At 38.5% G+C, this 26,685-nt stretch overlaps 1 protein-coding gene across 1 annotated transcript in view; it reads left to right on the plus strand.

The window, feature by feature from the left end:
• Positions 1–23,514, plus strand: part of efna5a (ephrin-A5a) — a 47,890-nt gene extending 24,376 nt beyond the window's left edge. Inside the window, exons 2-5 of the mRNA XM_079847368.1 lie at positions 12,111–12,403; positions 21,394–21,459; positions 21,602–21,676; positions 21,793–23,514. Coding sequence (XP_079703494.1) covers positions 12,111–12,403; positions 21,394–21,459; positions 21,602–21,676; positions 21,793–21,917 — 559 coding nt within the window. The 3' untranslated portion in view covers positions 21,918–23,514. The remainder of the gene's footprint in view (positions 1–12,110; positions 12,404–21,393; positions 21,460–21,601; positions 21,677–21,792) is intronic.
• Positions 23,515–26,685: the final 3,171 nt, after the last annotated feature.

Genomic DNA, 26,685 nt, shown 5'->3' on the forward strand with positions numbered 1-26,685 from the left:
ACCAGAGAGAAGTATGTCATTTCACCAGAAGATTGAGTTATGACATTTTGATTAAAAATTACAATGATCAAAGATCAATAACATGCATTTAGCAAATAGATAGGGTGAATTTCCATTTCATGCCAACCTTATGTCACTATTCACTAAAAATCTTCCCCCCCGCCATAGCTTTTAAAACTCATTTGTGTTTGTGCTTGTGCTTGGTTCAAACAATTAAACATGTTAAATCACAATCACCCATAGGGCATTATAGTAAATGTCTCCTGTGGTAAAAACTTAGAGGTTTAGAGCTACATGAGGTTGAGTAAGTGATTTGTATTTTTTTTTTACTGTTCCTTTAAAGCTTTCAGGCCTCTGCAGCATTTGATTTTCACAGTGTGCCACAGCGAAACTGCCTGTGCATGATTCATGCAGATAAATGAATGCTATTGTGCTTATTCATTCTTTTGACCTCTCGCACCCTCACATACCTGCATTCATCTTCAATCATTTGTTCGAGGTCCCTCCTAGAGTTGAAATTACGGGAAATTATGAGACGTACATGTCGCAAGCGTGAACACTGAATCACACTGACGTATCACCCTCAAACTTTCAGAACCAGCATCTTTGGCACACTTTGCTTCCTTGTTTTCTGTTTTTTTGCCTGCAGCAACGTGGCATCAGATCTGTTGGTTTAGGAAACATTCACACCTGGAACAGTGCTGTATTGTTCTGCCACGCCCGCAAGCAAAAAGAGGCTTCCTCCTCTCCGTCTGGAGTCTGGTCCCATGAGGCCGCAGAGTAGGCCATTGATAAAACGCCTGCTTTTTATCTCTATAAACTCTTGGCTCACACTAGTTGAGCTCATCCCTCTGGCCTGGTCTGACAACTCAGGCTCGGTTAAGACTTTTTAATGGCATCGATTCCTGTTAACTTACGAGCGTATGTGTGGAGCACGGCTTATTAGGCGTGAATGAAGGCAGGGATGTGCTGGGGAATGTGTTTTTGTTTGGAAAGTTGCCTGACACTCATTTGTGAGGCAGTCTAGAGGTGCCTGAGCAGACTTCCCGGTCTCGTATTTCAAGTCCTCTTAGATGAGGAAGATGATAGTGCTGTGAAATGGAGATGATTATGTTTACTCTAAACAATGCCTAACAACATGCACAGGGATTTCCTTTAAAGATAGGAGTCTATGCCATTCTCTCCTATTTTAACCTGGTTTGGAGCGTCACGTGCTGATCTCGCCCATTTTACCGGTGGTATGTTGTTTTTTGGTTGACTTTACAGTGTAAACAATCCTTTAAGCCTTTAAATCTCCATAGAAAAAGAGCCATTTATCTGAACCTGTTGAGTGACAAGTATAGACTCAGAAGAAAGAGTGTACTAAAAAAATAGTTTAAGCACTTTCTATGCATGCCAAGGTGTTTCTTTTAGGCTGCTGTCATTTTGAACATATGTTGACATTTTCAAACCCTTCACAGAACTGGAATTCACTAAATCTCTTTTCATTCCATTTGTTTACATTCGGATTTGTTGAGGAAAACGGCTAAACATGCAGCAATTGTCCTCAGTAAGAGGTGCGTTTGTCTCCCGTTTGACATGTTTGGTCAAAATGGTGTTAAATGGCTCAGCAGGAGTGACTGACAGAAGAAAGACCTGGCAACCCACATATATGCCACCGCACAGCACACTGATGCTCATTAGGCACTGCTGCTTGCTTCTAAAGCAACAGCATCTTCAGAAAGAAATGAAAAGAAAGCGAGGGAGAGACAGTATAGAGTGGGATGTGGTCATTGGCATAGGTAACTGGATCCTTCAGCATGAGAATTTACTGTAGCTTGAAAATAAAAATAAGAGTAGAAATTTCCGTGTCCCTTAACGTGCCTTACATCTGTTTGACATTTAAAACTTGATACTTAAGATTAAGTTTCCCCCCAAATACACTTCAGGAATAAATAAAACATTCAGGTTTTCAACTGTATCTTCGTCTTGTTGCCAAGCTTTATTTTGAAAGGCCTGAAGGTCCAAAACCTGAGCAGGAAGTCTTAAATTCAGGGATGTGAGGAGGAGGAGTTTGTGCAGCCAGATGGTGCTAAATACTGATTAAACCCTGGATCTTTGAACCCTGTAGATCTCTCCAATTAGCCATTGTGTGGACGACAGAGTGAAGTGGAGAGGGCCAGGAGGCCCCCAGTGAGTCCTTAAGCCTGGCTTTGTCACCTGACACTTCCCCCGTGCTAACAGGCTTGCAAGAGACTCTTCAGAAGACTTTAAAACATTCGAGCGGGTGAATTTCAGTGTGACAAGTGTAGAGGGACAAGAGCCAGCAGGCACAGAGGAATGCTGATACTTTGCGCTCAATGCAGGAGAAACTTCACGAGTGTGCGAATACGTTTGTCTTTGTGCGCTTTCCTCCATGTGGGTGTGTAAGCTCGATGAATGTTTGAATATCGCTCTTCACTTGCTAAATCTTAGGATAGATAGATAAGTCATCTATATTAACATATGGCAAAAGGCTTGCGTCAACAATTCATTGTTAAAGTGTTAAATATAGATGAGGGACACAAATGCCTGCCGTTCTGTAGAATCCCCCTCATTTTCCCATGCTTCATGTCTTTGACCTTTCTTTTTTCTTTTATTAATCCTAATGTCTGTCCTCCATCTGGAGGTGTAGTATAGTGTCAAATCTCTTGTTAATGGTGGCCTGCTTTCAATTAGTTAGGAGTGAAAAGAGGATTAGCTCTGTTTTACCTGCTGCAGGAAAAAAAGCCACATCATTGGTCTGCCAGTGACAGCACTTCTTAAGATCTTTCACTGAGTCCATCAATACTGCACAGGGCGGCTTGCCAAGACCTGTTTCTCAAATAAACCCCTGTACCTATTCACACTCACTCAGAATGCAACCCATACTTGCTTTTGTGTGTACCATGCTCCAAGTCAAACACACACACACACACGCACACACACACACACACACACACACACACACACACACACACACACACACACACACACAGAGGTAAATCCCACTTACCACCCATCTGTAAACTTCACCCTCCCTTCAAAATGCTGACTTTGAGTGATCGCTTCTCCTTCTGGGGCTGAAAGTAATTCGTATGAAGGGTAAATAAACTGGGAGAGCCTTTGTCTAGTTAACTCAAAGTCTGCAGAAATAGCCCAACAGACTGCTTTCTATACCTGTTGAAAGAAAAATTCGCCCTTGATTTAGCAGAAACCTGAAGCTTGCGGAACAAACAGGGATGTTTCCATTAGAACACCTTGAGGGCCATGCGTATTCAGTAAATGTTGCTCAAAAGGCCTTAGTGCTCTAGCTTAAAACCTAAAAGCCAACATATCACACCAGTGAAATTACTCTCCAAGTCTTTCTACAACTAAACAAGGGTCTGTGTGTTGAGTTCCTGTGTTGATAGACGCTTGGCGACCAGCCTGTTGAGAACCGCTGTATGCGTGTTAAGTGCGCACTAAAAAAACTCAGTAATGTCTGTTGACTGATGCCTGTTCGCACCATTTTCATGCTCCCAACAGCGCTCTGGATGCTGCGGTTTGCAGAGTGAGTCCAAGCTGCTATCTCTTCATACATCACTAAATAGCTCATGCTGGCATTGAACCAACACAAAAGGTGATGCCCGTGCTTTTCTGAGAAACACATTATAAACAGCTCCTCCACCGCATATGATCGTGCTTGCTGAAAATCATCTATTGTTAATAATAGAGCGATTACAAAACATGTTTTATTCATTGTAGCAGAATATGTCTTTATTAAAGTGGGTTAAGGGGGCCTTGCTTACAGGAAAGAGCCGTAATAGTCATCTGTCCTTTTCAGTGTGGGGATGAACATGCCTGTCATTCACAGAGGTTGTGTATTAATACACTGCACTAAGTGTTAGCCTTGCCACCTGCCTTCCCGGCCCCCTTCTGCTGTGCTCTTATGTGGTCTGAGGGCCAAGGCTGCTCTATCAATCTGTTAAAGCGACAACAGTGGAGGTCTTAGCTGTCTAACAATAGCAAGGTAACTACCACATACCATGAACTCATACACGAGACCACAGATTAAATCTGGCAGTTTTCTGGGATGCTAATTACTTTAGCAGGCTCAGACAGGCCACTGAAGAAACAAATATGGATTATGATATTGACAGAGGACGTTAGGCAGGATTGACGGCATATGTAATTTGACAGGGATGCGAATGAGGCTGTGAGCTATAGTCAGTTGTCTTAATTTACATCAAATTCTTTTTACCACAAAAAGGTTTTCTAACTTTTTAAAGCCAAGGAACCATTAATGATCATCCTATTCCAAATGACCTTTGGAATTGATTTTGACCTTGATTTTTAATTAGTGTTTTCATTAAAAAATAATTATATAAAATATATTACTTTTTATTATATTATATTATATTATATTATATTATATTATATTATATTATATTATATTATATTATATTATATTATCACAGCTCTATTTCCATTCGTGTTGTATTAAATTTGGCATCTACCCTAACTTTGGTTTAACTTGACTCCAAAATTCAGAAGGCCAATCAAAATCTAGAGACATTCAGTGAATTCAGCATGACAATATCACCTTCGCCAAATCACTTGTCCTCGTTCAACAAAAATATCTCTGCCATGGATCGGTTACAGTTGCATGGCAGCCTCTAATTCATAACTTCAAAGAGTACCGCAACATTCCGTATTCCATCATATTCCACTTCATAATCCAGGATGTTATGTTATGATGTCAATCACACAACCACAGCCCATAATAAATATTTTCCTCACAAGGGCTTGTTGAACTTGGAGCCCTCAGCTCTTGAATGCAGATAGCAGAGGAAGCACCCGGAATGAGAGGAAAGCTCTCCCTCCACTAAAAACATACTTCAGTCATACACAGAACGTCTTGCCGCAGAGCGTTATATACTCAACTCACTATTCATTAGCTTGTTCATGGAGATAAGAAACATCTGTATCCTGGTTCTGTCCCTTCATCTTTGGTCCCTTGAACTGAGGCAGGAATACCCCGATCTGATTTACGGAGAGGTGTTCTAGTCTACTTTAATCACCTGTCATCAAATGGCGATTATAAATCCTGGTGATTATATGGGCTGGGGCTGCCCATACCCAGACTGCCTCAGTAGAGGGAAAATGAACTTTCCAGAAGGGTTCCTTCCCAGAATGCTATTTGGCTATGCTGTCCGTACAGCACAATATGTGGTGCATCAGTGAGCTAATCCTTCCAGGCCAGTATGAGGCGAATTCAAATGAGGTCTGGAGGTGTTTCTCGTCCAAAGCTATGAGACCATATCTAGTCAATACCATTGGTGCGACATACGGTACAGGCATATAGTTTTTTTTCTCCCCCCAGGGAATATATTCAGCTAACTTTTTTTTATTATTATTGCAGGCTTCCATTTCTGTGGCAGCATTATGACACAGTGATGATATCAGATAGTAATACCATGGTACTTTTTCATTAGAGATTACCTGGACTATACAAATAGACTTTAAAAGCAGTAAATGCTACTTTAAATAGATTTTAGGTGGATTTCAAATTTACATTCTCTATTGAAGTCGTGTAAGGTTTTTAAAACATTCTCCTAAATTATAGCTGCATGCTTTCCAGCTATACTAACAGTTTTCAGTGTATGTGTGTGTAGCTGTTTGTTGGCTCTGAGCCCTGCAGGGTGTGTTGGCTGGCTGGCTGATGGACGAGGCTCTGACAGGGCCGCTGAGGGTTCTGATGAACTGGGCTGGATGGGGGAGATTGAGAGCACCAGGTGTGGGGGGCCTGAGCACGGCATGCCTGGCACTCTGAAGGGACTCTATGTTTAGATGTTACATTACGTTACATGTGCTGTTTTTTCTGGCGCTGATGCGTTTGTTGAAGGTAAAAACGCTTCTATGCCAACCTCTAGGCCACCCTCACTCTCTCTCGCTCTCACTCCAGTCCTAATATTAAAACAGCATAGTTGGTCAGTGTATGTTGTGTTTTAGAAGGTGGTGGTCCCCACATAGGATGTTGATGTGCTTCTTTCTTCACCAGGCTGCTTGCATAGCTTTCTTGGTTAACCTGCTTTAAAAGTTTGAAAAATGAATTATATTGTAAAATATAATATTACGATATTTTCTATAAAATTATTTTAAATGAGAATATATTTTATATACTGTATCAGGGTGGCACAGCGCTGTGAGACCATAAGACATGAGAGAAAAGATATATATGCTACAAAATCTTGGTGAATCACAATTTAGCCTTATTATACAGGGCTTCTTTACGAGCAATTAGTTGTCTTTTTAGGCCAGACAGTCACAATACCTTCCTCGCCCACTCTTTTCTCTCATGCCTTATTTTCTCACAGCGCTGTACCACCCTGATGATACATTAAAGTGTAACTTGCTCGAAAAACACCATGGTAATACTCCCACACAGGACTTTAATAGGACATAAACAAAACGTGTTGTGCCCTAGACTATTTTAAGTCACCCGTAAATCAGTGGGAGAGCATTGTGGACAATTAGCATGGGTTGCTGATTGAAGCCAGACTTTGTGGCTTGCTAACTGCTGCTCCTCTACTTTTAATTGATTCAACGTTGTCTTGATTGGGTGCAGAGCGGCTTTGCCCAAGGCACTGTAAAACGACCCGGGCAGTTTGAGGCGTGCAATGGCCCCTCTGGGAGAGGTCAGATCTCCAGCCTGCTCTGGGAGGCAGGTTCATGTTTGCTTAGATGTCCGTAGTCTGACTCTTACCCTTTTCTCTTTCTCGCTTGTGCTGCTGAGCTGTTGCTTGTTTGTTTTTCTTAACAAATAATTTGTTCTTCTTAACATTTGTCTGTTTGCTTAAATTTGATGTTATACACACCCACTAGATGAATGACCCCAGGGTCAGCGCTGTCATTATATTCGGTCTCTTGAATACGGAGGCCTTCATTAATAATGGCCGAACCATGACCTCTGATCCTAGTTCTGACCTCATGTGGTCTCAATGTTGCATTAGGGCCACTAGAGTATATTTGGTGCCAAGCACTCATGTCAATCTAGTTATTTGAGATCTGTAAAGCATCTACTCAATATTCAGTTGCAGCAGTAAAGAGGATCCACTCAAGATAATGAGGTTTTCAATCTAAACAAGTATGTTATTTATAAGAAGCATGTTTACTTGCGCTTGTCCGTGAAGTTCACGAGGCCACAGGGTGTCCCATTTTCGACCTTTTGCTAAATCTAATGCAGACTATTCTAGGGTGGGTAAAAATACAGATTTTTCTCGATTGAGATACTGATTCATAAAGAGGTAATTCATGGAATGATTGGATCATTATGTGAACATTTACTCACCCTCATGTCATTCCAAATCTGTATGCCCTTTTACTTTTGCAGAACAGAAAAAAACAGTGTTTTAAGAACATCTACATGTTTTTTATCCATACAAAAAAATGTCAGTGTGGTTCAGTGTTGTCTTGGACCCCATTGACTTTCATTATATGGACAAACAGTTCAGACGTTCCTCACAAAAATGTTGTTTTCTGTTCCACAAAAGAAAAAAGTCATACTAGGTTTGGAACAACATGAGAGTGAGTAAATGGTTACTTGATTTCATTTTTTGGGTGAACAATTACATTTACTTTTTTCAACCAGTGTAGCCTGATTCCCAAAACAAACGATTCGTATGAGCCGATTATTTTATTGAGTAGTTTAAAAAGATGTTAACTGTTTAAATCAGTCTGAAAAACTTGAGATTTTTTCATGTATGATCATTTATGACCATATGATCATGACCATAATTTATGAAATATACTGAAATCTAAATGAATCAAAATCAATCAGAATCAGAATCAAATTGAATCAAGAGCTTGTGAATATAAGATATGAAGGTCAGCCGTTTGTGTTTGTGTCTTCAACCCTATCAGCCCATAGGGTTAACCACAGGATAGTCCTGTTACTTGATGAGTGACATATACCATACTGCACTCCACTAATCACGACGACACGAGAGCAGGAAGATTAACCTGTAGCACTGTGAATATTTTCCACATATCATACATGTTAGACAAGCAACAATCGCACCCAAGACCGATAGTCCCGTTCTCACTCACTCATGTTTGCTTGCTTTCTTCTATCCACACATCCGTCCTCAAATATCTACCTTAACCAAAGCCTTTTTTCTCTAATCCACTGCTGTATGTCCTTTGCCAATGTTTCTGAAATATAGACATGCCTCCCACAAACACCAATATGTTTTTAATGTAGCGAGCCATATATCTTGTCTCTTCAAGAAAATCTCACACAGAGTGTTTTCCATGGGAAACTCGCAGAGAGACGGCTTTTATATGCCTTTTTCTCCCCTCCTTCACCTTCATCCGTCTTTTGAGGCGTTTGCCAAGCCAGCACAGCTTGAAGTCCTGGCAGGCCATTGTTTGTCTGTGATGTTAATGCTTCTGGGCAGACATTCTTTTGGAAGGGGTGAATGAGTGATATCTGAGGCGTTGGGAGATGTACGGTTGCCTCCCCACTGAATGATGGGACAACTGCTCCACGGCTGGCCCGAGAGCTGTAACCTGAGGAGGAGATCCTCCATCTGTGCCATTGTGAAAGGCCTGGAGGGCTCGAGGCTTAGCTGACCGACACCCCTGGGAGTCACGTCAGTCATTGCCTCGAGAGCGCCTTCTACAGGAAGGTGTAATATAGTTCACCCAAAAAATGACTCACCCCTCATGTTGTTCCTCTCTTTCTTCTGTAGAACACAAAAGCAAAATATTTTTCAAGTTATTTTGTTTTTGTCCATACAGTGAAAGTCAATGGGGTCCTAAATAACATCGGACCCCACTGACTTTCATTGTAAGATTTCAAAATATCTTCTTTTGTGTTTCAAAAGAAAGAGAGAAAGAAAGCCATACAGGTTTGGAATGTCAGAACATTTGAATAGTCATTTTGGTGAACCCCTAAATACTCCCTAAATTGTCCTGAGGCTTGTCTTGATGTTTTTGCCAGTTTCTTACCTTCATTGGAAAATCAATGGCAACCTCTCAGAATTCTTTTTATGTAATTTGGCTTCCGTTGGAAATTCTTAAGTGAAGAGCTTGCTTCATTTTTCATTCCATTGTTAAGTCTGAGGAGTCTGACCTTGGGATGAACCAATTTTAATCATGAACTCCTAGAACCCACTGCCTCCCGGTGCCCTGCCTTTCTTTAGACTCGGGTCTGCCCCGGTCATCACCCATCACCCTCTGTTTGAACACGCAGAGAAAGAGCGATGGAGAGAATCGACTGAATAGGGGGATTATCATTATGGGAGGTTTTTGTTGTAAGACTTGTTCTGATGCAGCGATGTGCCATGTTTGTGTTAGTAGCCCTAATAGATAAAGCTAATGAGCTTCTTTTTTAATCCTAATGATGAATTGGCACAGCATTGTGTGGTTTATCGACCAGCTGGCCCATCGCTCTTCAAACGCATGAAAGAAATCCCAACATTGATGAGCTGTTTGTCTGTTATTGGGTTTAATAGGGTCAAATCTCTTTATAACTCGCTGGAGCTCATCTGATACACATTGAAAATGAATTGCTGAGGTGGCATTTGATTTAGAGTCCGCATAAGAATATTATAAAGTGACACAATGTGACTCAATCCTCTCACTCATTGATTTTTCTAACACAGGACATAGAAAAGCACTCTGTTGCCTTTAGGTGTTGTTGTCCAGAGAGCTAATATATTGTTGTCTGGTCTTCAGACTTTTTGACCCAGGGAAAATGATCTTTTAGTATCCTCTAGCAAAGATATTCCCCATGTGACAGGTGAAACGTCATTCGCTTTGACTAGAACTACATTTCACAGTATATTTATGTATTTGGCAGATGCTTTTGTCCAAAGTGACTTACAGTGCATTGAAGATGTACTTTTTATATTAGTTCATGCATAGCCTGGAAATTGATCTTTGTGTTGCTAGCGCCATGCCTCTACTGTTTTTGCACTAATTTAAAGCTTAGTTTGACATTGAATGAAAAAAAAAGTGATACTGTACAATAAGCAAGCAATAAGCAAATGACTTTACAATAAACAAACCCTGTTACAGCATTTAATGTTAATGTTAATTTATAAATATAATATTGTTTATTGTCAATTCATGTTTATTCATAATACTTAAATGTAAAATGACACAGCTGTTCAAACGTTTTGGGTCATTAAGTCTTTTCTTTTTTTCTTTTTTTTTTTAAAGAAATTAATACTTTTAATTCAGCAAGTATGCATTAAATTGATGTAAAAACACTTTGTAATGTTACAAAATATTTGTTATATTCAAATAAATTCTGATCTTTTGAACTTTGTATTCCTCATGATCAAAGAATCCTGCAAAAAATGCATCAGTTTCCACAAAAATATTAAGCAGCACAACTGTTTTCAATGTTGATAATAATAAGAAATGTTTTTGAACACCAAATCAGCATATTAGAGTGATTTCTGAAGAATTAATCTTTGCAATCACAGGAATAAATTACACTTTAAAATATATTAAAGTTATTTTAAATTGTAATAATATTTATTTCACAATATTCCTGATTTACTGTTTTTTTATCAGATAAATGCAGCCTTGGCAAGCATTAAAGATTTCTGTGAAAAACATAAAAAAAAACTTTCCACCCCTAAACTTTTAAATGATAGTGTATAACTTTAAATGTTAGAGATTTATTATACATTTAATATGAACCAAAATGTATAAATGCTAGTTCATGATAACTAATGCTTTAACTAATGTTACTTTTTTTGAAAAGTGTGTCCCTTGTTTTGTATTCCATGATCCTATGTTCTGGACACCAGTTTTGGAAATCTGTAGGCTTACGCTGATTTTGTCAACGCTAGACTGAATCATTCCACTTTATAAGATGACAGGAAACACAAGAAGCCAATAAATTTAATCAGGAAATAGCTTTGTTTTTGCCAGTGCCCAATGATGAAAAAAACAAAACATGTTTAACACTTTCAAATTCCAGATTTTGAGCTGGAAACATTGGACTGCGTGATCATTCAGAAAGTATGTTTTTCACAGCTGAAACTTTGCTGTCCCAAATGATGTAGCTCCCAAAAGTAGTAAACAATAGTTGTTCTAAATAGCCCTAAAGTGCTTGCAGACTTCAAGCAGCATCGATACACAGCCCCACACACTGCCAAACATGTATTCACGCACACAAACCACCGCCAAGCCGACCAAACCTACAGGGAAACTTAGTATTCCAGCAGTGAGTTTGAAATCCACATAATGATAATCTGATAGGTCTCGAGCTCCATCTGCTCTCAATAGTCTTTTATTGTCCGTAATGAGTGGAAATCTTTGTGTCAGCGTGCACAGCTGTGCTTCTGTCCACATCAGGATAGCAACACTATACTCACATTAGCCTGGAAGCTCATCTGGCTATCCCCAGGGTTTCTGCTGGGTGTACACCGGCTTACACCCCGAAAATTCCCACCAAATCCTGAGCATCCTTCATGTTTAAGCCGAGTCACTGGACCACGGTCACGTTCGCTTGCGTCACCTTACTCAGTCTTGGTGGAAAAATAATATTTTTTGCAGTGACTCTAAATGAATCTGACCAGAGCGTATCCATCTCCGCTAAACTCTTATATGCAGCCTATGGGAATCAATGTTTTTAAATTGCTTCCTTGTCAAAATGAATTTGTGCACATTCTGTTGACATTCATATTTGGTTAGATCCTCTCGAGGTCATCTCGATTTATAATAAACAAGATGTAAATCTGGAATAGTTGGCTGTTTTGGCACGAGAGATGCACATTTTTTCTTCCAAAACATTCCTCAGAGTGCCATATTTCAAGCTGTCATCTCTCGCCCATGGAAAACTCATTCTTTCAGGAGTATTTAAAGCATCCACGTCAACGACAGGATTATGAATTTTCCTCGTGATCCTCAGTGAGCCCTAGCGGACTCAGATTGGATGATTTACGTGCTTTCACATTTGCGGTAATTGCCCTGAAATAAGTGGCTTCCTCCAGAAGTGGCCTTTCTGTGAAGTAGGGGCTCGATGGCTAGTAAAACATACGAATGAGAGTAACTGCATCGCTAATATTTCATATAATATATACTCACTGAGGCCTCTCTCCTTTTCACAGGTTCATCCGAGGAGACTACCACATCGACGTATGCATTAATGATTATTTGGACGTATACTGTCCCCACTACATGGACGCGACCCCTGAGGAGAGGACGGAGCGCTACGTCCTCTATATGGTCAACTACGACGGCTACAGTTCTTGCGACTCCACGGCGAAAGGTTTCAAGCGCTGGGAGTGCAACCGGCCTCACTCGCCCAACGGGCCCCTGAAGTTCTCTGAGAAGTTTCAGCTCTTCACACCATTCTCATTGGGTTTCGAATTTCGTCCAGGCAGAGAATATTACTATATTTGTGAGTATCATTTTATTTTATTTTTTTATTTTTTGTGCAGTAGTGATTTGTATCCCAATGATGTTTTATGGTCTTTGTATCCAAAACCCAACACTGTGCATGTTAAATAGATTTGTAAGGTTGGTTTTCAGTGGAAAAAATGTTGCATTGCTTTGAGAAGGATGTTGTATTAGCGTCTTCACGGAGGATAACGCAACACAAGTCTTACATTTAATAGTATACTTTTAAGACGCATATCTGATTACGAGCATTAAGAAAAGGAAGTCATTGCCAAGTATGACTTTGTTTTTCAGGAGTCTTGGCAAACAGACTACAAGGAAAACATGAACCTCAGGGAAAAACATCTTGGTCTACCACTAAAGGGTCTTTGTTACAAACTCCTAGTCTCAGCTTTCGTTTGCTCATGAGAGGGCTCTTAAAAACAAGCATCTAAACCCATGTTTTTACAACTGGAGTCAGATCCCTACAGGGCGGGAGTGGGAAGACAAAATAAGGCACAGGAGTGGTCCGACTGCTCGGACTGCTCAGGGCCGCAATGGGTTCATTTATGCAGGCGCACGCAGGAGATGTGGAGCGTTTGATTTGGCGGAATCCGACCTGATGATCTGACAGATCTCATGGGCGCATAAAATGATGGACATGTTTTTATGAGATGTGAAGGAGAAGGAGAATGAGGAGGGGGAAGTGGTAGAAGCAGGAGATAAGTACATGGAGACTGCGAAAAAAGACAGATAGGAATGCACAGTACATAGCATTCAGGGGTTAGATCCCAGCAGGAGATATGGATGTTTTGCATGAATGTGGGTGTCTATCTGAGACGTTTCAACATGGTAAAATGGACTTTTTTCCCTGAAGGCCTGTGAATAAGAATAATAGGATGGGAAACATCTCAACGGAAGTGATGGAGCTGTCAGGTACTATGAGGGATTTTATTGTTAATTCGACTTGGAAAACAAGAATTCATAGCGCACTGTGTGACTCAGTGTCATGATTTAACTGTTACGGGCTCTCTCAGGAGAAGAGGAAGTTTCTCAATGTAATCTCAAGTAGACAGTGGCTTTCAGTAATCTTAATTATATCAGAAACAGTTTTAAAGTATAAACAAAAGCTATTTGAGTGGTTGGCTAATAAAAAATATATAATTATAAATGTATATATTTTTTATTGAACACACATATATATATATATAGTGTATTTGTGTGTATATAATTTCTATTTTTTAAAGATTATAATTATAATATAAAATAATTTTATATTGTTTACTGTTATATTTTTACATTATTTACAATTAAATTTGAAATACTGTAAAAAAAAAACATAAATAAAATTTAAGTCTATGTTGCTATAAAAACATTGCATTATATTGCATACATTATATATAAAAAATATTAAAATAAAAATGTTTACATATATTTGTATTTATACCTGTATAAATATAGTATTATTTTGGTAGTTTTTACTATTTGATACATACTGTATATAAAATTATTATTTTTTAAAATACAGATTATAGCAAAAGGCAAAAAAACATTCAGTTTTCCTAAACCATTCCCTTCATTAGTTTGATGTCTGCCTGTCATGATTTCGTTAGACAGAATGTCTTTGTTAGCTGGTGTGGTGGCTAATCATTCTGAGTGAGGGGGTCGCTCCAGGAGAGCAGAGGGTGACAAGCGCGGTCTCTGTGCTGTCAGTCAGCGCGCCCGGCCCGCTCAGGAAGCGATCGCGGGGGATCAGAGGGCCCGGCCCTGCAGGTCAAATGTGAACATGCTCTGATGACTGCAGTTGAACTCACAATCCTGAACGGCTCAAGGCAGCATGTTTTTCCAATATGGCCGATGTGGAAGTCTGATCTTAATCTCAGAGGATAGAAATCCAATTTCAAGGAAAGGTTTTTAGTTGGCCTCTCCCTCCTGCGTGAGCGGGGCCAACGGCAGTGCAGGCTGTCTGAAATGAGCCCGCTTCAAAAGACCACGACTGCTATTTGTAGTCTAGTCCTTCCATCTTCATAATGTAGGGTAAGGTAAACCAGAAACATTCCCACTTTGTGCTTAAAGGAAGATCTGATTTGTAGCTTTGATAAGAATTCTGTACTTTGCGGTTTACTTATAAGTGGTGTAGTCGCTACCTGAGCCAAAATTATTCCCCGTATTACAAAGCGCTCTCTAAGCACTCAAGAATGCACAAGAAAAGAGATAGGTGTGTGTCTTATCTCAAAGACGGAGCATCCATCCATCTTTCCCTTATTTATCAGACTTCTCGGTTACATCACATCTGATCTCTCAACCCATAGCTGGAATAGTGGTGTCTGGGAGGTTTATTGCCCCGGGTCGTCTGCAGCTCGGGTAGATAACTACACAGGGATCTGGTGTCGGCCGTGTGGGAAAGGAGACGTGGATGAGCAGCTCGGGCCGCGACAGTGTAGTGTGTCTTTGAATAAGCAGAGTTGGTGTAGTAGTCTAGTCTTAATGTCTGTCAATGAGAGGTTAATTTCACACTGCATGCTGACAGCGAGGGAATTCTGATGACTGTCAAAATGAGAGTTTGTCATATAAGCCACCCATGAAATCCGCCTAATACGGCCAAGACTGTTGATTATTGCCACAGTTTATGTTAAAGGAATTTTGGTGAGAACCTTGAAATCAGAGAATTGTTTTCTTTTTGGCATTGAGCATTCGTGCAGACATATACAGTTCTTCAAAATGAATACTTGTCAAGTGCAATTTGCAAGTAAAAATTTGCTTTGATGAGTAAATAGTGAGTGACTTGCCAGTAACTGATAACTTCATAAAGAACTAAAACTTAATATTTTGTTGAATCAAGCTGTAAGATTAAAAGTTTGACTGTGGACAAACCGTTTACCAAAGAAAGCATTTGTTATGACTTTAAACAATTTTTAACTTGCGCTGTCGATCATCAGACATTTATCTGGGATGTCTAAAGCTTTTTTTTACATAACCCCATGTGGCGACACACATTAAATATTTCTTACTTTAATGTCAAGAATAGATAGGTGGTCTTCACATTTGTATAACTCTGTTTAACCTCGCGTATGATGCCGCTGTCACGTGTCAGCGTATGTTTGGACTTCGGTTTGTGTTTTGATTTGTTCCTGTTTTCCTTTGTTCTTTTCCTGCCACTCCTTCGTTTCCATGGTTACTGTCATTACCAGTTCAGTTGTATCACCTGTTTAGGCATCATCGTCATCTGTATCACCTGTGTTCTGTTAATCGGTGTAATCTGAATGCTTTTCAATCATTGTGCTCGCATCTTTTGCAGGATCTCACACATGACATGACACGGCATTCTAAAAACACGGTGCTCAAATTAAAATAAATTAAAGTTTCAAAAAATATCTCTAGACCTTGCGCTTTATTTTTTAATTCTTCTCACCTTCATCTCTGTGTGAACCAGCCCTTAGTCAGAATATATATTTGAGATTAGTCATTTTATCTGCATAAAATTCTTTCTTTGTTTAAAAAAAGGGGAGAAACAACCTGCGTCAGGGCTTTAATAAATTATAGATTTCTTTAGTGTGAATGTTGTCGCTAAAATAGAATTTTTTTAATGTTTTTCTGCGATTTCGCACTCCTTGTCATCAGTCATGAATCCCTGTATAGACAGCAGTGTTCACTCCTGCACATCTTTCGTCCGCACATATCCAAATGCCCACCCCGGGATGGCATCCTAGTAACGTCTCTGGGCAAAAAGTTAATTCTGGACTCTGTGGCAATACTAACACTACATTATGCAATACTCCGTTTGCACACTCACACTCAGATGTTATTTATTGGTAGTAGCCCACATAAGGTTGTGATGTACAGTGTGTGTGTAAAGTGGTGTTTCCAATCAACACTGGGATCCTGCTCCAAACTAGACTAGACTTGAGGAATGAGACAAAAGCAATTTCAGCCATATCAAAGGAAATATGCTTGTGTGGACATGATTAAGGGTTTATAAGCCCCAGTATGTCAGTGTAGACAGCATATAAGCACATTGATTTAACCCAACCTCTCCCCGCAGTCATGAGGGTGTGGGGATGAGAAGAGAGACAGCAGATTAAGTGCAGCTGGAGACCCCACACAGCAGGGAATCATGGGGGTCAAGGCTAGAAGAGCCATGGTGCATTATGGGAATGTCTGCAAGCTCAAAGATGAGCCAGTCAGCTAATGGGGAAAAGAGTTATAATTCTTTTCTTCCAACATGTCTTCCTCTTGTTTCTTTTTCTTCCCTCTACAGGCAACAGATCCTGTTATAGCTTCATCTTGGCACTTTCATGGTGGTTTAACCCTCTGAGGTCTGAGCTGTTTTCTGGGCCCTGGAGGTGTTCTGACATGCTCTGACATTTGTGGTTATTTCTGTTACTTGTGACATTTTCATGGCTAAAGTCTAATTACACTGTATTCAGCACAAACTCTGCTACAATAATATATCAGCAGCATGTATGTAAAAGTTTGTAGTTTTGAGATAATGACATTTATGCGTGGTTTGTGAAAATACAAAAATAAATTCTCACTGAAATAAGGTCATGAAACCCCTACTGATTATTTCTTCACAAGACTTTTGAAAATTGTATCACGTAGCCTAGAATATTTGCTCTAAAACTATGTGAGAATCACCCTGACTGCTCATTCAGAGAAGACAATATATTGATTTAAAAATTTTACGACGTGTTTTGTGTTAGAAAGCAATATGCGAAGGGGCGGATCACCTCATTAATATGAAAGCTTTCCACACCTGAGAAAGACAAAGAACCTCCCTAATGGCCCTATTAGGAGCTTATCAGGGCCCATCATTCTGACCAACCTTGCACAAAGAATGAGGAGATTTAAAAAAGAATGGCTTTTAAAATTGTTTGGATTTATTTACAACACAACATAATCCAAAGATACACAACAAAAAAGCACTTATTAAAGAAAGAGACCTTTGTGCCATTCCTAAAAACATTGTACATACCTTTCATTTTCTAAGGTGTTTGATTTTCACTTTACCATGTTCATGTACAGAGACATGTACTGTGAATGTTGAAGTCAGCAGGACTCAGTGGCATCTGGGCCCTGAAAAAAAAAAAAAAAGTGAACATACTGATATCAAGAGAAAGGCCTGCACGATTTTGGGAATACATTTTAGATTTTTCTTGTTAAAATTGCTTTTTAAAATTCACAGAATACACACACACACTCACACAAATGTTTCCAACAATATATAATGAACACCAGGTTTGTTGTGCCTTGTAGGTATAGGCTATGCGCAGTGCTGCATAAAATAATAACAATATAGCAGCCTATATATATTTTCAAAAAGATTTCAGTAACAACTAAGCTAGAGAAAAATATATTGATTATCATGTTACTTCAAATGTTTCCATTCTTTATGATGATATGAAATGAGATAATAGTAAAAACATGAAGCCGTTTGGAGCGTTTTGCTTTTCCAAAATATGATACATTCAAACGCGATCGCGATCAAAAATATGATACATTAAAACGCGATCGCGATCAAAAATATGATACATTAAAACGCGATTGCGATCAAATATAAAACATTATGGTTAGGCCTACCATATACATAGCCTATCTACGTTTGAGCAGATATCCACAAACACAGTAACAGTAAACACGGGTCTAAATATTATAATATTCACCATATATCTAGCAACAGTTCAACTGCAATGTGAAATTTATCCAACAATAGCAAACTAATATGTAAGAATTACTTACCTTATCTTTCTTGTCTTCAAATATCGTTCTTCTTCTTCTGATGTAAATCCAATGTAAGCTCAGGCACGTCTTTCAAACTCGACGAAAAGTGAAGTGAAGTGTTTTGTTGTTGAGGTAATGAGGGCGATCGCGTTCCATGTGGAGATTTGCATGTGAATATCTTTTGCGCGAGTGGGCGTGGCCGAATTAAAAATAATTAGGAAGCGTTTGAGAAGCTGGAAATCTTGTTGGTTTTATACAAATTACTTAAACAGAGAATATTTGTTTTCGTTTTGAATCCGATCATTTAAAAGTACACACTTAAATGTTTATAAAGGTGTATGGCTCATAAATGTGTGACAAGTATTCGCTGAGTTTTGTTTCAGTTTATAGACGTGCTCAAGAAAAAAAAGTTCACCGCGACGGAGAGGCAGAACGCACACACTGTTTATTTTCTTTATTTTACAAAAGCACAATGTTTTGATTTGATTGGAAGTGGACACATACAAAAGTAGAAATACCACAGATTCTTTTTTTATATTTATTTTTTCTGTATGACCATAAATGACGGAGAAATTTAAGTTTATAGTGCTACAATGTGGAGAAAATCCAGCAAAACGCGCCGGCGCGTTTGTCGACCTCAGAGGGTTAAAGTGTTAAACAGATATATGGTTCAGTGGCAAGCAGTTTTTTAAAATCTATTAATTTATAAAAATAAAAAACCCATTAAAATACAGTTCACTTATTCAATGACTTGAATGACTGTCAAGGTCAAATGTCTCTTATTAATAAATTTTTTAACTTTTATATAATTTTCTGTAACATTTTCAGTTTAGTGACTCTAAGTAAGTCAAAAGGAAAAAGTAATTACACATTTCATTACAACTTAAATCCTTATATGTATGCGAGTGTAAACACCTTAATTAATACTTTCCATTTTTTATATATTTCTCAAAAAAAGCAATATATATATATATATATATAATTCAATATATAATATATTTTGATCATCAAAATTACAATTCAAATTATATATTTTACTCATTTTACTTTGCTATATATATATATACATATATATATATATATATATATATATATATATATATATATATATATATATATATATATATATATATATATATATATATATCCTGATAGCAATCACTATATTAAGCGGTCTAAATGTATTTTTATAAATATACATCATCAATCCTTTCATTCGGTCCGAATGACTGCCCTATGCAGATAATTCATTGAGATTTGACTGTGTTGCCTTTATGTCCTGAAATCGCAAATTAATTAAGTTGAAATAGAGTGCATTCTTTCCTTTATGTCAACAGCTCAACTTCTGACTCATTTCACAATCACATACTTATGTATGTAAGCAAGTGCTTCTGTTTCTCCCCTCACTACTATAAAGTTTTCTCACTGGTAACTGACACATGATGCAATCCATAACGTTGTTTCTGGTCGTCTCGCTTGTGGTCTGTGCGTGTTCATGTGTTTTGGAGGAGGCGGGGCTTTGAACGGCAGTTTGCAGGGTGGGTGGGATCGTATGCTTTCAATGCTAGCAGGCTAAAGTTAGCATTTCTTTATCATAGACACTCTTATATACTCAATGACCTATATATTTCCTCAGTGAACCAGTACTGTGAATTCATGAAGTATGACTGGAGGAGATGATGTAAGGTTCAGCAGTTCAGAGTCACTGGCGATATGGTCTATGGACTGAACAGAAGTCATTTGTATCATCACAGCTGATTACAACGCTTTTAGTGGCAGGTGTTTCTTTCGGCCTGTGATCTGTCATTTGCAGCTGTTGATGTTACTAGCTGCCAGTACAGCTTTAAGTAGTAGGTGTTGATGTATGTAGTGACCAATCAACATCTAAGAGGCTTGTGGAAAGGTCACAACCAGCAGAGGTTAGGAAAAGAGCTCGGAAAGATGTAGCACAAACTTTCTGTCCAGTAAAAAAAAAAAAAATATATATATATATATATATATATATATATATATATATATATATATATATATATATATATACAGTATAACCTGTTGTTAGGGATGTCTGTGTTTAAGATGAGGGTGTTCAATAGTTGCTGCCAGTAAACAAATTTAAAGGGAAATAAAGACTAATTCATCACCCTGCCACTAATGGGACCGTATGTGCTGTGAACATTAGTCTTATCTTATTTATGCAAATTGTCAAATAATCCAAATTTTAGGCATTCAATCAGAAAAACAAGACATCTGAGCCTAGGTTTTTTTTTTTTTTTTATCATGAAAAACTGAAATCACAGTGGAGCACATGTCCACATCAGTGAAAACGAGCCTCACCTATTGAATTATCAAGAACATATTGTGTTGGCTATAAGGAAATTGCATTTTGTGCAGTCCACACACATTACTTTGAGGCTTTGAAGAAGGGGATTTATTGAAGTTCGTTGCATTGCTTATTACCTAGTCACCTTTACATCCAGAGTGATCTGTGGGAAAAAATACCAAGCCTTCTTTCCCCTGCACCCCACCGGTCCTCATTTGCATCACTCCCTGACTATGCCAGATTGCATTATGTACTGCACAAAGATGGGACAGTGGAGAGAGAGGCTGTCTACCTGTTCTTCTTAAAGCACTAATAAGCTTTTCTTTATGGAGAGGACAAATTGAGAAACATGGCTCATGGTTGAGATGACAAGGGTAACAGCATAGCAAATGTAGCACCTTCTGCGTCTATCAGTAAGAACCAAAATGAATGCTGATTGTACATCCCTCTGAGGCCGGTGGAAGCATTCAAATGAGGCCTTTGCATGTAGATAGCCGCAAACTGCTAAGACAGGTAACATCTGAGAGATATTCTGATAGACTAAACCTGAAACAAATGATCCTAGTGGCCTTGGACCTGTGAAGCTGTTTTGCTTTTACCTTTTTGGAAAGCATGTCAAAAAAGAAATCATTTTCTAACTTTGAGGTTTTGTCTTTTGTTGTTGGAGGAATCAGTCAAATGAATGGCTGCTCACATGTGAAGCATTGTGCACTGTAAATATTGTCTCTTCTGATAAATGACTTGTTGTAGCTCATTTGCAAGTCGCTTTGGAAAAAAGCATTAGCTAAATGACTTGATGAAATGTTTGGCAGTGCGCGTAATCTGCGTATCTGACCAGGCCAGTAGGGAAAAAAATCCTTATTGTTGTGCCCTGTAATGTATCTAAAGCTAAAAAAATGACTTGATGTATTAAACAATGTGCAGCATGAATCGATTGAGCCTAATATTGACAATCTAAAATGTTTCCACAGCATCTACAGTCAGTGAAAATGGGAGGCGGAGCTGCTTGAGGCTGAAAGTTTTCGTCAGACCTTCGAGTAAGTTTTACAAGCCCCTCAGGAGAGATCCTGGCATGGCTTCTGACAAAACGTGGTTGCAATTGCATCGTTTATCACTGCTGGAATAGTTAAAGATGATGTCATGACCCTGACAACACCCTGTTTTATGTTTTTCCCTCAGACAACTGTGAGAAAAGTCACGACCGTGTGGACAAGATCAATGATGGAAGCATCAACTCCATAGAAAATAATAATGGTTCGTATTGGATGTCAAAGGCATTTCCATATTTAAAACTATCAGTAATGTCAAATGTTTTTGCACACTTAGGTATTATAAACCTCTTTTAAGACTACGTTCTTTTCTCCATTTAGATGGAACGAGTCATGAATCTGCCGAACCATCCCGAAGTGATGTCAACGGTGCTGGATGCTTTCAGACTGTAGGGCCTTTGTTGGCCTCAGCGCTGGTTCTTTTGGCTTCACTGTCCTCCTTATAGCATCCCTTATGAGCTCAGTGACACACCTGAAGTATACAGGAGGACTCGTGATCGAGCACTTTTAAGGAACATCTTTCTCTCAACTGAAAAGTAGTTTCTCGCGCAGAAAGACGCAACGATTTGTCCTTCTCATCTTTTGACGATATAACTGGATGGGTTTCAATGAACAAAATCTCTATCCCATGAAAAGAAAAGAAAAAAAAACACTCTTGTACACACAAATCAAACCCACTAAACTATGACACGTGTACAAAAATAGGTCCGTGTCCTCTCAGTGCCCTTATGTAATGTTGGAGAGGGCCTTGTAATTGGAGGCAGAGGAAGAAAATGACTTTTTCACAAAGACCTCTTTCTGTGTTGCCGTCCAGAAAAGAGAAGTCTTATAACAGATCAAGAGGACTATCTGAGGGATCTCTCCACTTGCATTGTGGGTAAACGTCGTCACTATGGACTCAACTGCTGACTCTACTAGATATCATGGCAAATTGTTGCCTGATAGCAACCCTTATAAAAGGGAGAGCATGAAGCGTTTTAATATCTAAACCAGAGTAGTCCACGTTGACTCAGGTGCTCAGGTGAACGGTGACGTTTTTGAAGAGTTTTCGTAGATAAAAGAAAAAGATAAGCACTCTTTTTGTACATTGTGTACAGGTGTACATGGGACTGAAACGCAGATATGGTGTTCTTGAAGTAAAATGCTCATGTGTAGCTGCCAAAATCGATGTTTTGTTAGGAGTACGGAGCCTCACTGATCAATCATTTGAGTGAATATACTAATTTGTTTGGTGAGTCATACTTTTCTTATTTATTGTTCAGTCTTAGTGCTCTTGACACTTGTTGTGCTAGTCATCAGCCAGAATTCAGGAGAAAGGAACACAAAATGCCTAGCTTCAGTCAACTTACCTTGGTTTATACGAATAACAACCGCATTGCAGAGTAACTTCGGATTGTGGTTTAGTATCTTAGCGAGTCAATTCTTGAAATGATATCAGGGGGGAAAAACAGCTGTAATTCTACATATCATGTCCGTCAGGGGTCACGTCACTCCATTGTTATGGATGGGCGGGAGGGGGAAATGGCTTGCATTAGTTTTGTAAATGCTTTTGTCTTTTTACCCTAGAGTAACCAAAATGAACCGCATTAACATTTTAATTCAGTCAACAATTTGAGCTCATACCTTTGCCAATTGAACTAATTATGTAAAAAACGTTTTCAAGGATTCTTTTTTCTAGGCATAAAGTGCAAGTAATTCAGTTATTTTCTTCTATCCTCAAAACGAATCCTCACATGGACTTTTCTTTTATCAAAGTGCATTTCAACCATGCTGTTTTGTATTTATTTACTTTTTCAATACGGAGCTGTGCGCTCTAAAAGCTCATCTGGGATCTACTGAAACAGTAGCGGTGCGTCGCTTCCACCCCGGTGGCAGCTGACACCCTAACGTGATTTAATAGGCTCTTTGATGTTGTCCAAAGTGCCTGGCATGCAGACCACATACTGCGAGGCCTCATGTGGGTTATTTCTGGAATTAAAAAATCGACAGCAGCACAGGAGGAGCGCGGTGTCCAGTTTAGCCGCGGGGCTAGCGTTACTCTTGTGAACTTGGCCAGAGATGGAGAAAGATGAGATCTCCTGCTGGGATCAATAGTAATGGCCTTTACAGACACAAAAACAGGGTAAATATTTGCCCCAGTCCCTGTTCTCCTTGCTCGAATGGTTTCCATGTTTTTCATTCACATCTACGTATCGACAGTTGGGTAAGCCACATAATACGATGTTTTTAATACGATGTACGGCTATTTTTGAGTAGGCTAGCTTCTATGGTTCTTTTACACTGGTTATACAGGAGCACATGGGTCCTATGGATGCTATGTATCCGTACATTGTCTAGCATCATATCATATAGTGATGTGATAAATGAAACGAAACATTTAGGAATATTCCAGTAAAAAAGAAGCATAATATCAAATACACTTTTTAAGTACATTTTCAATCAGAATACTTCTTTTATTTAATTTAAACATTCGTTTTATTTTTAAACGGTTCAATATTCATGAAGACAACTAGGAATGTGTGCTGGTTCATCCTCAAAAGCACCACTGTACTATAATTAAATCATATGCTTCAAAACCCATCTACATTTTTTAAAAATCCCAAAAAACATTTTGATGTTGCACAACAAAAAAATGCTGTCATCAATTTATTGTCATGGGAACAAGCCTAGAAGGACATTTTTATTAGATTTAATTCAGGAAACTTTTATTTTCATATAACACCTGCTTTGTCTGTTTTTGTCCATATGCAAAAGACCCGTTTGAGGTCAGAGTAACAACTATCTCATTGAACTTCCTGCATTTTTCACCACAAGGCAGTCATGTTCTTATATTCTCTCATCGTTTTTATCCCAGAAACTATTTCTTCAGTGTTTTCATTTCCTAATTCTTTCCACACCTGCTTCTTCATACAGCTGTGAAGACCATGATATCTAAACCACCATTTCCCTTAGCTTCTTGGCTGTGTTGCCTGAATATTAGACATTTGCTGTGACGTCTCTTGACGGTACAGTGCTGACTTGCATTATGATATGACACGTTTTTATATCTTTAAATGCCATTGTTTGTAAATACACTTGCTGGAGCAGCTCAAATAAATGATTAAATAAATTTGTCACTGTTGTAAGAATCATCTTCCTCTCTCTCATTTTTATATTTACTATTTTAGGATGGTATTCATTTCCATTATCCAATGGGTTAGTATAATGGAGCCGGTTGTATTCTACCGTTTCAGGGGATGATACAATTAAAATAATATTGAAATAATAATTTCCCAGCTTTCCAATGAACTGACATTGTGAAAACATTATTTGGCAGCAAATTCCAGCACTTTATTTTATCCCAGTGTTTCAGGATTTAGCTGAGCCTTAAGAAACCCGCAGTTTTCTTTCAAATCCTTATTAAACACAGAATTATACCAAGGCATACAGGGATTTCTGATAACTGATTGTTCAACGAGTGAGGGATAGAAATGGTAACATTTGCCCATCATTATTATTACACTCAGGTGTCAATGAATATTAATGAGCGAGTGCTCGCTCTTGGGCATCGGCCAGTTTAAACAAGAATAGGCTTCAGGGGAATTCATGGTGTTGAATCCTGTCTAGTGTTCTTGCTGATTTGCCTCTAAATACTTGGTGCCTTGTTCTATTTCTGCCCCCTGACCTTTAAAAAAAACAGACAGAACGTGGTTAAAAAGGACGACTGAAATTCATTCCATACCGTCACATGATGCATTTCAGCAGTTTCCTGCTTTTTACCTTATTGAGACATAAATTAATTCATATTAGATGTATTTAAAGCATTTTATTGTAATTATTTATATTCACAAAGTTTTGTTAAGAAACTATAGTTACTGTGTGATAAAGCAAAAAAAAAAAAAAAAAAAAACTCTGAACATGCTTTGACCTTATTGGCCTTTAAAGTGAACGATTGCTATAAAAACAAAAAATAAAAGTGTTTGTTCATCCTTTTACAATTATATGCAAATAAGTTCTGGTTGCTAAGGAACTGTAAAGAAAAAAGATGTACCTCTGAACTCTGCTCAACTAACTGAAATTCTCTAAGAGAAATTAGGCTGGATAATGTATTAAAGCTAGTTCAGATCCTGAAACATGTATTTGCACACTTGACCCATGTTCTTTTACTCATATGATGCATTATCCTCTGAGGAAAGAGATCAACATGTAAAAAAAAAAAAGGTGAAATCTGAAATCTTAAGCTCAGTGTACAGTCTAACTATATTTACAGCAACAAAATATTTTATTGGCCAACTTCCTATTTAATTCTAAAATGAAACAGTATCTGGCTTTATAAGGAACTGCAACTCCATTCAGCATTCTAAAAATAACTGCACACTACAGCTGAGAGGATTCATTTCTCCTTTCATACAGGGAAAGCCTGGGGCTATGTGATATTTCCAAGGCCAGGGATCACGCAGAAAATAAGGCACTGTGAGTGACTGTATACTTCCAAAGTGTAATGTGAAGTCAAGCCTCCTTCTCCAACAGACAAACAGCCTGCACGGAAAACAGAAGGGCTGCAAACCTGGAAAATGATACATTTGCAGCTTGCACACGGAGATAGGAAGGCAAAGGCATATCCGAATCCAATGGTTTGTTTTTTTACATATAGAATATAATGGTGTCTTGAATGTAGCAAATTTATTTAAGCCTTTTAAATGCCCTTTTTATTTTATGCAACTCTTGACTGCATTTCAACAAAGAATTAAGAATTTAAGTCAATAAATATTTTACTGGTTATCTGTAAATATCATTTAAAATTAGAAAAAAAACGTGATGGTGGCATAAGAACCTGTGAAACCAGTTTCCTGAGTTGAAACCATAGACTGTGAAAAGGTTGAAACAAATGTGCTTTTTGTTGTATTTTTGTGTTGCCTCAAAAATACAGAAAAGCTCCGCCCCTTCCTTCACATTCAGCCAATGAGATTAAAGCGTCAAGCCTACGAATGAAATAGGATTGAAGCGAAACTTGTGGACTCTTCAGTTGCGGATGCAAACATTACTAGAAGCACGAACACGCGAAACAAATCTGGCGAAGGTTACAAGTACAAGTACAAGTACAAACCAGTAGGTAGCCTACTTTCACACACAAAAAGATGACTGTTTGTTAATTAACTGACCGGGAATGAAATGGACCCTTTTCGCAAGTTTTCAGAAGCGGAAGTCGTCATTTGCTAAACAAAGCCTGTGGTA

This window comes from Squalius cephalus (assembly GCF_949319135.1).
Source record: "Squalius cephalus genome assembly, chromosome: 17".
NCBI lineage: Eukaryota > Metazoa > Chordata > Actinopteri > Cypriniformes > Leuciscidae > Squalius > Squalius cephalus.